Source organism: Micropterus salmoides, unplaced genomic scaffold, assembly GCF_014851395.1.
Source record: "Micropterus salmoides isolate LMB-PRFRI ecotype aquatic unplaced genomic scaffold, ASM1485139v1 Ms_hic_scaffold_16, whole genome shotgun sequence".
Classification (NCBI taxonomy): Eukaryota; Metazoa; Chordata; class Actinopteri; order Centrarchiformes; family Centrarchidae; genus Micropterus; species Micropterus salmoides.
This window is the reverse complement of record NW_024040707.1, coordinates 5854306-5864688: the sequence shown is the minus strand read 5'-3', so window position 1 is coordinate 5864688 and position 10383 is coordinate 5854306. Positions and strand designations below refer to the sequence as shown.

Below are 10383 nucleotides of genomic sequence, written 5' to 3'. Positions count from 1 at the left end.
ATGTGGTGTTGGAAAACTAACTTCCGTGAAATTTGACGTATTATCCAGTGGAGAGGAGAGAGCTCAGTGTCAACACAGTCAGTGTGACATTTTGAATATATTTTTGTTTTTATTGCTGTAGAATCACATTGAAATAAAATATTCTGGATGCCTTGCCTGAGGATGAATCACCATTAGTAAAGGGTCACAGGAAGGAGCCATGACTATAAACAGGAAGTAGTTTGACAGTTAGGGTGAAGTGGAAATATTATCAGCCATGTTCGGTTCTTGACTTATAACACATTACACTGAAACTGTTTGATTTTTTAGCTCATTTTTTCTTATTCAACCAGATACATTTTTAAAAATCATCTCCTAATTGTTTTATGTTGTAATCTTAAGAAACTTAATTGGCTAACCCTTAACTTGATCCGATTGGTTTTACTTAACCAAAGTTAAAGAATTGGCTAAACATTTTCCAATCATCACATTCTGACAGAATGAACTTCAAGGTGATAAACACCACAAAGGTTCAAATAATCTGTCACAAATCTATACATTGCAAAACAAACTAAATACACAATCTACATTTAATTATTTGTTCTCATCAGACAGTTGTTTGAGATGTTTCTGTTATGTTTGTCAGCTCTCAGATGTGAATATCACAAAACCAAAGTGCAGCCTTAGAAATGTTTATTTTGCAAAATTATTTTAACAAACAGAACAGATCTATTTACAGCCAACCCACATTTTTCAAATATAAACACAAACAAAACCATGTACTACAGAAAATATAATAATGATCCCTGTCAGACAGATTTAGAAGTATCACAGTGACACTTCTGGGAAAATCCTGGTTTTAATTTGTCGTTATATGACTGCTGAGAAAATGTCCTTTGTTTTAATCCCAAAATCTTGGGTGTTTCGTTTTTTTCCTGCAGATAATTATTACCAAAAGCCCCAGAGTTATTGCACGACTTTAAAAAAATTCCTGTCTCTCTGATGTTCTTTGTGTGTCACAGTAAATTAAAATGGAAACAAGACTCTGTTTGGTGTCAACAGAAAAGAATGTCAAATGCAGATGTAGAAGTAACTTTGCTTGAACTGCTGCTTCTCTGTGGCTTCTTCCTCTAGAGGAATTGTTAAGAAAAATCTACTGTTGCTCTGTTCTCAACCAATGGAGGTCACAAGGAACGGTGTGGTAAATATAACTGGTTTCACTGTACAAAATACTCAATTTTGTTCTACTGTTTCATATACAAAAAAAAGTATTGTCTGTAGGACTAATGCAGAACAGATGCAGGATAGATCCTTGAAGAGAGATTTCTGTTTTTTGCTCCCACTGTTTACATAGATATTACAGGATAAATGCTACATAAACACATAAAGAGAGACCTCTACAGTGGCTACAACTGTTGATTTTTCATTTTCTCAGCACAAACAAAACCACAAGTTCTTATTTTAATTTCCAGTCATTTAGGTAAAAAACAGTGGTGTGGGAGGGAAAGTTTGGTGGTGTCACTGGTAGAGCAAAGTGTAATATGTAACCCATTAAAGACCTTTAGAATTCCTTTCGAAGGCAAGTTTATAATACACATTTAAGAGGAACATAAAATAGTGGAAACTCACTGCTCCAATGCTTTTATATTTAAATCATCTTTAAAGGTCTAGTTCAACCTTTTGGGATATACGCATTTCCTTTCTTGCTCAGAGTGAGGTGAGAATGTCATAATCACTGTCAGTTCGGTTGGCTAAGTGAAGCTGGAGCCGGGAGGCAATTAGCCTGACTTAGCACAAAGACTGTGAGCAGGGGAAACAGCTTTTGCCTTTAGCAGTCCAAAGTTTCAAATCAGACATCCATCACCTCTAAATTTCACTTTTATCACCATTATTTATTAAGTACACAAACTTATGGGGAGCTACCTGGTGTAACTATTTCTTGGCAAACTCTGTAGCTAACTCTGAAGCCTACAATACACATAGACATGATAGCGGTTTTGAAAATCTCATATAACTCTCAGCAAGATAGCGAATAAACGTATTTCCTATAATGTCAAACTATTCCTTTAAGAAAATAAATCTATAAAACAATCTTTAAAACAACAAAATAAACACAGCCCTTTCTGTACAAAAACATATTTAAAATAATGGACATTTAACTTTTGATAAGTAGTGTTCTTTCTGTACAGCTAAGACATTAAACCCAGTGCAAAGAGAACATTTCATAGTCTCAGTTTCTCCTTCACATACTGCCGAGAGGCATAGCAACTATATGTACAGTAAATGGCTACATCAAACCAAGGTTTCCAAAATGAATATAAGACCTAGCACATGAACAATTATCCTTAAATGTTTTAATGAAATTGAGAATGGAACAATCTGTAAGTTAACGGTCAAGCTGCTTACCAATATCTGGTACAGTAAAATGTTGCTTTGCATTAATTTGCAAATACGCAAACGTATAAAGGGATGCTGTTTTCAGGATATACCACATAAGACTTGTTCTAATGGCACTGCATATGTAGAACCTAATCTTCTTCTCTTTGTAGAACTAAATTACACTTTGAAATAGGACATTTTGTTGTAAACAAGTGATGTGCTTGTTTCACCAGAGGGGCTTGCTGATTAAAAAGTATGATCTTTGAATCATCAACATATCTGTCTTTGCCAAAAAGCAAAACAACTTAAAACTTACAGATTTTAGCATGGAGTTTGACATGAGGCCCTGTCATGGACTGAGACTGAGAGGGAACGGCATGTATCATGGTCAGAAAGAACCCGACCCAGCTTGTAAAACATCCTGATAGTTTGTGGGAGACATAAGTGGTCTGCTCTGGGTCTGTGGCCAAGGCTTTCCCGACAACACTGCAGAGAGATATCTGGAGGCTGAATTGAAGTCTCTTCCATCGAGTCTTTTTCTCTTTGTCCATCTCCCGACCTTCATTGTCAAATGTTTCCATTTAACGAAAAACATGAGTAAACCTAAACTTTAAGAAGTTCAGTGAGATGAATATTTGTCTGGTCCTGAGATGAATTGTCAAAAATAATATGAGATGATCATGAAATTCAGATTTGACGTATTTTTCTGATGACCAGAGAACACAGTGCAATCAAAAAAATAATCGTGCTTGCATAATCTTATCTTCCTGTAGCATGTACTGTGGGGTTAGAGTGTAGAGAATCAAAACTGGTGGAACAACTAGGAGCTTAGTTCTTTGTTCAAAGGTACTTCAACAAAGACAAGCACTTGCTGCACATCCCTGAATCCTTCAGGTTATGTAGCCACCAGAACAAGTTCCAGGTCATACATGTATCCAGCTACTGATAAAGATTCACGTTTTATTAGTATAACACATGCTAAAAAAGAGACCGAGCATCCTTGATAAGTAAGTGACAAACTAAAATCTATTCTAAGGTGCTGTCCAGCTGCCTTCTGTTTATCTTCACTATGGCCTATTTCTTTTTTCAGGTAGGACTAGGCACTGGTGCCAAAATTCAAAATATTACAACCTCTGAGCAGCACAATGTCATCATGCCCCCCCCCAGTATTATTCATTTGGAACAACAGATAATATCTTGATTTTCTCCTTAAGATAGCTAACCCCATTAGCTAATGTCATCTGCTATAACTGACAGTGGCTAATTTTGCAGTTGCTCAAGAAAGGACAAGACTAGCTGCTTGAGCTTCTGCCTCCAGGTGTCTAGAGCTAGTAATCCATGCATTTCTTACAAATCAATCAAAAAACTATGAATGAAAGCTGGTTAGCTAGCCAGCAAACTGTTTAATATCATGTTTAGGAATGCACTAAGTAATCTAAAAATAAGTAGTTAGCACTTTATTTATTTTTAAAATTTTATTTTCATCTTTGCAAGTTTTTTTTTTCCAGTTAAAACTGTGGGATTTGGCTCTACCCAGCTCAGTCTTCTGCACACATTTGTAGGATGACAGCACTCACTTAATTTTTTGAATTTATTTAATTTTTAAATTTAGAGTTCTATCTATGAGATTTAAGTAAGAGATGACAACGACTAGACTAAAAGTATGAGCCAAAACTAATCTTTCAGACATACTTCCTCACTCATGTAACAGTGCTTCAAATGAACCAAACCTAACTGTGCTATATGCAAGGAGGTACATATAAGAGATAATTTATCCAGTGATACAGGCACTGTAATAGACAGCACTGCTGGCATCAGAAAGCGCAGATATAAGAGGGCTGCTCGCTTCATCACACCCACCAGCACCATTCAAAATGCTACTGACATCCCTGTTAATAATACTGCTAACACTGCTATTCATGCTACTACCTACACTACTGCTACTGCGTCCACTCACTACTTTGGATACCCCCCCACAGCCCCCACCATGTCCGTAGGCCTCCTCTCGATTCCTTCTGACATTAACATACTGGTCAAATTCATGCCTGTCCACTTCGGTCCAAAACTCATCAGAGGAAGACCCCAAATGGCTGGAGGACTCTGGATTCTGAGGGTCTAAGTGCAAAGAGGGAGGGAAGGTTGACGGGGGGATGGAGGATGAGCAGGAAGAAGGGGAAGTTTCAGGAGGAGGTGAAAGTTGCCCCAGGTGAGAGGGCATGTAATATGCAGCATTCGGGGTGCTGCTCCCATACATTTGGCTGAAGTAGCTAACAGGAGCACTGGCTTGATGTGGCGTTTGGTGGGATTTCATCTGCTCTGGGAGATTGATGGCGGGCTGAGTGTAGGAAACAGGGGAGGAGGAGTCGGATAGAGGTGGTGGGCACTTTAGAGGACTCCTCAAGGAGATGTGGTGACCTGAGGGATGATTAGCATTTAACCGAGAGTTGACTGAACTCGCCAAAACTGAAGTAACAGAGCTCATGCTTGAGCTCATATTTGACTCAACAGCACTCATTCTAGAATCAACTCTGGAACTTCTGCCAGGACTCAAACTGGAATTCATACTGGTGCCTAAACTTGCACCGGCACTCATTCCTGAACTCTGAACATATGTTGCTGCACCATGTATGGAATTGTGGTGGTTGTTGTAATTATGGCTGTAATGCTGGTTGTGATGGTGAAGGTGGTGGTGGTACCCACTCCAACCTCCCATCCCTGCCTCCTCTTGCATATGTTGGGGGAAAAACACTGATTCCCCTGCCCCATCTTCCAGAATATCCAGAGGGGACATCTCTGGAGTGGGCAGGCCGTAGCTCTCCATCTCTGGGTGTCCTGGGGCCTGGAGGTCTCTGAAGTGCCCAAGAGAAGGCAGCAGGTGGTGGGAGTGATGTTGATGCGGAGGGTGGGCACCTGGATGTCCATAAGTTGAACCTCCAGAAATACTGTCTGCACCCAAGGGGCTGACACCAGGACCTAATCCAAGTCCTGGTGCCCCGCCCTGGGCTAGGCTGTGCAGCAGAAGCCCTGGTTCAACCCGCTTGAGTTTTTTGGTGGTCTTTTTGCGGCGAGGCCTGTACTTGTAGTGCGGGTGATCCTGGAGGTGCTGGACACGGAGACGTTCCGCTTCCTCCACAAACGGCCGCTTGTCTGTAGCACTCAGGGACTTCCAAGACTGACCTGAAAGATATGAAGAAGACAAAATTACAAAATTACATACATTATTTTCATCATCTTAGCAAAGAAAGAAGGTACTCAAAAAAAGGATCACTATTATTATCACTGATAATCATTATCTAAATCAAAGTCAACAACATCTTCTTCAGACTGTAGATTCTAGGGCTGCAAATGACAATTAATCTAAAGATTATTTCTTGATTTTAAGTTAATTGTTTGGCTTATAAAATATCATACAATTGTGAAAAAATGTCATCACAAACAACAAACAAACAAACGGACATATTCAAACTGCTTGTTATGTCCAACAAACTGTCCAAAACCCAAAGGTATTCAGTTTACTATTATAGCAGACAATCAAAAAAAATCATGTTTGAATATCTTGAACCTGTGAAATACCAACATGTTTGCTAAGAAATGACTTAAAGAAGGAAATGATTATCAAAATCAGCCAATCAATATTTTGTGTTCTTGGCTATTGTGCGCCAAATTGAATCCTATATGTATTTGTAATGTCAGTGTACACGTTCAAGGCTCTACTGTGGTTCCAGAAGATCTTGGTGATCTCCCTGCAATGTGTGTTAGGTCTAATTAAATTAAACAGCAGTGATGGGGAAAAACAAACAAAAACACACACAACGACAGCAGCATTTACAGTGAAACCACAAAAGTTCTCACCCTTCATCCGCTCAAGTAGCTGCTACAACAAGAACAGTAAGGAAATGTGTTTCTACATGTGTTCTTTATTGTGTTGAAATAAAGACTGTTGATAATTGAGTCTATACTATGCCCCCACATACCTTTAGTTTGTGTGTGTTCTTAATGTCATCTGGTCTAAAAGCTGATCAGATACATAAACTGCCATGAATTGCAGCCACCGGTCTGATGTATTTATACACTGCATTATGTGCTCACATCACAGTTTGTCTTATGATTGTAGACACCAGCAGACTAGAGATCTGAGAAACACGCTTCTTTCCAGAAACTTGAATCTCAGAGTGTCTCTGAAAATCTCAGGCAGTGAAAGAACTCAGCATACTTTGTAAATTGAAGTGTGGACATTAGACATTATATGTATTTGAAGCAGGGTAATATTAGAAAGACCGTGTAACTCACTAAAGTAATCTTCTTACTTTGTTCTGCTTTTTTGAAGAATTGTAGTATTACACTATGGAGTTTGGTACATAATGAGCGCATGATGACCAGCAGAGAAGTTATTTATGCTGCAGGAGTGATTTGAGAAGTTTCTGTGGACATTTGTTGTGGAAACTACAAACTTTTCACACCTTTCAAGTGACAATTTGATGCTCAGGAGATTACTTTAATGTCAACACTTCAATGTGGAGATCTACACATGAAATATTATATTAATCTCACTGCAAGATAATTGTTGGAATCTTACATAAGAACATCAGCTAAATCATGTGAAACTGCAGAGTTGTTCTTCAGTCAAACATAAATTATTACAGATGTCAGTTTAGACAGAGTAGCAACCCAGTATATATATATATATATGAACTGGGAAACTGGGTCCTGATGTGGTAGATTTCACACTTCGACAAAGTTTAAATGATGCAAAAAAATTTGAATTGACCTAGGTCGAGAGATTTTTTCCTACTATTAAACTTTTAAAAAGTTGCCAACCCTGCTTGGATTTCATCACTGAAAGGTATTTACTGAAGAGTTTTTTTGCCCTGTTTAAGTTTTTTATTCCTTGTCTTACCGAGCATCTTGCTGAGAACAGCATTGTGCAGGTCAGGATTCTGCACGGCCAGTCGCTTCCTTTCATCTTTAGCCCAGACCATGAAGGCATTCATGGGCCTGCGGATTCTCTGCTCACCCCCCACGGCCTTCCCATCGGCCGTGCCTGCCGACACACCTCCTGCCTGGGTGAGGTCTGGACCCTGTCCCCCTAAACTGGGTGTGAGGGAAATCCTTGGTTCTGTTCTCCTCATGTTCCCGGTTCCAAGGCCATCAGAACTGCAGTCGCCGGAGAGGTTCTGCTCAAAACCCATTTCAGAATCAGAAGCAGGGCTCGGGGTCCTGGACGCCCAGGGGCCCCCGAGAGACACCCGGCTGGCATGCAGAAGAGTCTCTCTAGACAAGCTGGGCTCAGTTAAATTCATTCCAGAACCGGCTGTGGATTCAACTTTTAGTCCAAGTTAAATTCTGCAAACGTCTGTCTCAGTTTGATGGGTTGCAAAGTTCTGGAAGAAATGTGTAAATCAAAGTGGTTCAGATGACAAAGGGAAATATCAAGAGAGGAATTTGATGGATTTGGAGCACAAATCCCAAAGCAAAGCATCGAGATCTGAGAGGAGGGGGAAGACGAGAAAGAAAGAGAAAACAAACAAGTTGTGGTGCAGGATATTCCCCCTGAAAGTGATCCACAATGACTCTGCCTCTTTCTTTTCTTCACTCCTTTTTTTCTCAAAAGACAACAGTTCTTGTTTGGAGTGTGCGGTGCAGCGGTTTGTCCAAAGCTTGATTCCCCTCCTTCACTTAGGCCGTCCGACTCACTGTCTCTCTGTCTGTCTGCCCAGTTTGAAAGTTTTGAAACTTGTGGCCAGAGTTAACCGACCCATGCTGAGTATATATACTCCGCCCTGACCAATCACATAAATATATAGCTGAGAATTTAACCAATGAGACGCCAGGCTGGCTCGAAAGGAAGGGATGATTGTGTGTGGGAGACAGAGCAAAGGAGGGAGGGGGCAGGTCAAAACGTTGCCTCCCCCTCTTTCCTCCTCCACCAACCGCCACCCTTTCCTCCCCCCTGAAGTCCTACACACACACACACACACACACACACACACACCCTGTCCGCCTGTACAGGGAGATGTAATCAGAGTGGTTCCATTGTTTCTGTCCAACTGAGAATGGAGCTTCTCACACACACGAATACACACATTCAAGACACACACGCATGCAAACTGTAGCACACACATATTCACACACATGCATACATAAATGCACAGATACACACTCCAACACACACACACACGAAAGCAGCACACACATTAAAAAGACACATGTGTAATTACGTTTGCACACAAAGACAAAATATGAATACACATATATATAGTATGTGTTTCTATATGTGTTAGTTCGGCCTTAGAGTGTGTGTGTATTTGAGGGTCAGGACAGTGGTAACACAGTCTACCACAGTCCCAACCAAAGCGATTAGTGGCTGAGTTTAACAACAAGTGAGAGAGAGAGAAGCAATCAGTGGCTGGATTGGGGGTAGGTGGTGGTGTTGACGAGGTTCGGGCGTAGTATACCCCAAATGTAAAGTTCCAGGTTTGATTGATGCAGCAGCAACCAGTTGCTTGTACAAGAAAAGGAATTGCACTTAAAATGCACAGGGACTTAGATTGTCAAATATAGGCAAGTAGTTGGATGTAGTGATATAAAAAGTGTTTGATTAATCAAGTATCAATCAACAGAAAGTTAATGAGCAATGATGTTATTGATTAATTGTTACATTTAGGTGCACATTCTCTCTAGCTGTGACTAACTGAGGCAAAGACATGAGTTGAAATGTTGATCAAGAATCATCTCAATGATCCATCAATTATTATTGTACAGGGGAAACAGATTCGCGTGGTGCTTTCATGTGCTGGTCAGAGAATCTGAAAGCATGACAGCCACAGAACAGTTTTCATTCACAAGCTACTTTGAGATGTGGGAAAATTAATCCCAGAAGATTAGAAGCAACATTAACACATATGGGCATGATGAAAAATTTATTGGATTTTGACAGCTCATTGGATTAAATGTTCTGTATTGTTGTAATAATTTATTATTGCATGTTTTTCAGTCTCAGTAAATAATACAGATGCAAATACTGTGTCTTGAACAGAGTAGCTGTGTCTAAGTAATTCGAACGGAAAAACATTTAGTTGCTTTAAAGTCAGATATTATTTTCAAACTCATCCCTCAACTAAATGACCTCTTAAGATGAATATTGTATGTGTTGTGTTTGTCTGTCTGCCAAGGACATGCCCCCCTACCACCTCCCTCCACCACAATATAATGACCCCCTACACACACACATTCACTTTCCTCCCCACGCCCAGCTCCAGGGGAGCCTGCTGCGGCGTCTCAGAGCCTCCTGGTAGACCCACCAGGAACTACTCCTACTTACCACTGCTGTCCCAGGCTTCCCGTACGTGTGTGTGTACTTGCTGCGTCTTTATGCCTTTATGTTATTGTTTATGGTGATTAATACAGTAAGTGTATCAAGGACAGTACATTTCTATTCCTAATGTCCTGATTTTAGCTTTTCTTTAGGCTGATATGGAAATTAGTATAAATTAGTGCAAAGTTGTGCATGGACAATAAAAGCAGAAATCTTATTTTAAAAAAGCACACCAAGATAGACAAAATTTGCAAGTAAATCTAAAGATATGTTTTAAAAAAGGTAAATGGATGAAATAGGGCATCAAACTAGCAATCAATACATTTAAATGCGACAATATGAGGTAGAAGACTAGTTAACCTTGAAGATCTACACTCACTCAGATCTGATCATTGCATGCACATACTCAGCTGTGGATGTTTAAAGGAATAGTTCAGCCTTTTAGGAAATATGCCCATTCGTTTTCTTTCCATCAGTGCGATGACAAAATTGACACCATTCTTGTGAAATTTGTGGTTTTAGAGGGGCTTGCATGGTGGAGCAATTTCTTGAAATTTGTACCGTTGTGCATGTACGGAGACCAAACTGGTTCTCAGGTGAATGTGGCAACCTGCGCTGTGGCTTCAGGTTTCAGCCCCTGGAAACATGAATCTCTGTATAAAATGCATGGAAATCCATTCAATACTTGTTTCCATATTTCCCTCCAAACT

At 40.0% G+C, this 10383-nt stretch overlaps 1 protein-coding gene across 1 annotated transcript; it reads right to left on the bottom strand.

Moving 5' to 3' along the window:
- Positions 1–655: 655 nt before the first annotated feature.
- On the bottom strand, positions 656–8094 carry sox18 (SRY-box transcription factor 18). Its single transcript, XM_038723214.1, has 2 exons — positions 7256–8094; positions 656–5535 (listed from the first exon to the last, which is right to left on the bottom strand). Exons 1-2 carry the CDS (start codon positions 7656–7658, stop codon positions 4130–4132), a joined length of 1809 nt encoding a protein of 602 aa, XP_038579142.1. The 5' UTR covers positions 7659–8094; the 3' UTR covers positions 656–4129.
- Positions 8095–10383: the final 2289 nt, after the last annotated feature.

Coding starts and splice junctions, on each gene's coding strand:
- sox18 (XM_038723214.1), bottom strand. CDS start 7,658: ATGAATTTAACTGAGCCCAGCTTGTCTAGAGAGACTCTTCTGCATGCC. Junction 5,536..7,255: donor TGTTCTCAGCAAGATGCTCG/GTAAGACAAGGA, acceptor CATATCTTTCAG/GTCAGTCTTGGAAGTCCCTG.